The 412-nt window shown below is 46.4% G+C and overlaps 1 protein-coding gene across 1 annotated transcript in view; it reads right to left on the bottom strand.

Moving 5' to 3' along the window:
* Window positions 1-247: 247 nt before the first annotated feature.
* The window catches only part of LOC102213013 (zinc finger MYM-type protein 4-like), a 7000-nt gene continuing 6835 nt past the window's right edge, over window positions 248-412 (bottom strand). The window contains exon 18 of the mRNA XM_013912568.1: window positions 248-394. Coding sequence (XP_013768022.1) covers window positions 248-394 — 147 coding nt within the window. The remainder of the gene's footprint in view (window positions 395-412) is intronic.

Raw genomic sequence — 412 nt, 5'->3', positions numbered from 1 at the left:
TTCAGCTGTAATCTCTAAAGTCTCTTTTAGCTCTATTTTTAGCTTCCACCAGCTGCTGATGGAAACATCTGGTGTCTTTCTGCCACTTGTTCATAAACAGTGTGTTTTTAAACAGCCATCTTTCATTGAATCATGCTGATGTTTTTACTATGTATATATTCTTAAATCAATCTTGATGCACTTAATAAAAAAGTCCTTCAAACAATGAGTCCTCCTGATCAGGTGTAAATGATGGGTCATCCAGTGGTTACGGGGCCATACATGCACCCTCTCTCTCCCCCCCCTGCAGCCCTCGGACAGCAAGGATTCGGATGATCGTGGCTTCCACGCTGCTGTCATTGAGCGGGGCGGGCGAGAACCACAGAGGGCTGCTGGGAAGGCAGCTCCGATCTGGCTGGAGGTAGAAAAGATC

This window comes from Pundamilia nyererei, unplaced genomic scaffold (genome assembly GCF_000239375.1).
Source record: "Pundamilia nyererei isolate P.nyererei 1_Seehausen unplaced genomic scaffold, PunNye1.0 scaffold00093, whole genome shotgun sequence".
In the NCBI taxonomy this organism is placed as follows: domain Eukaryota; kingdom Metazoa; phylum Chordata; class Actinopteri; order Cichliformes; family Cichlidae; genus Pundamilia; species Pundamilia nyererei.
This window is presented reverse-complemented; position numbering and strand designations above follow the sequence as displayed.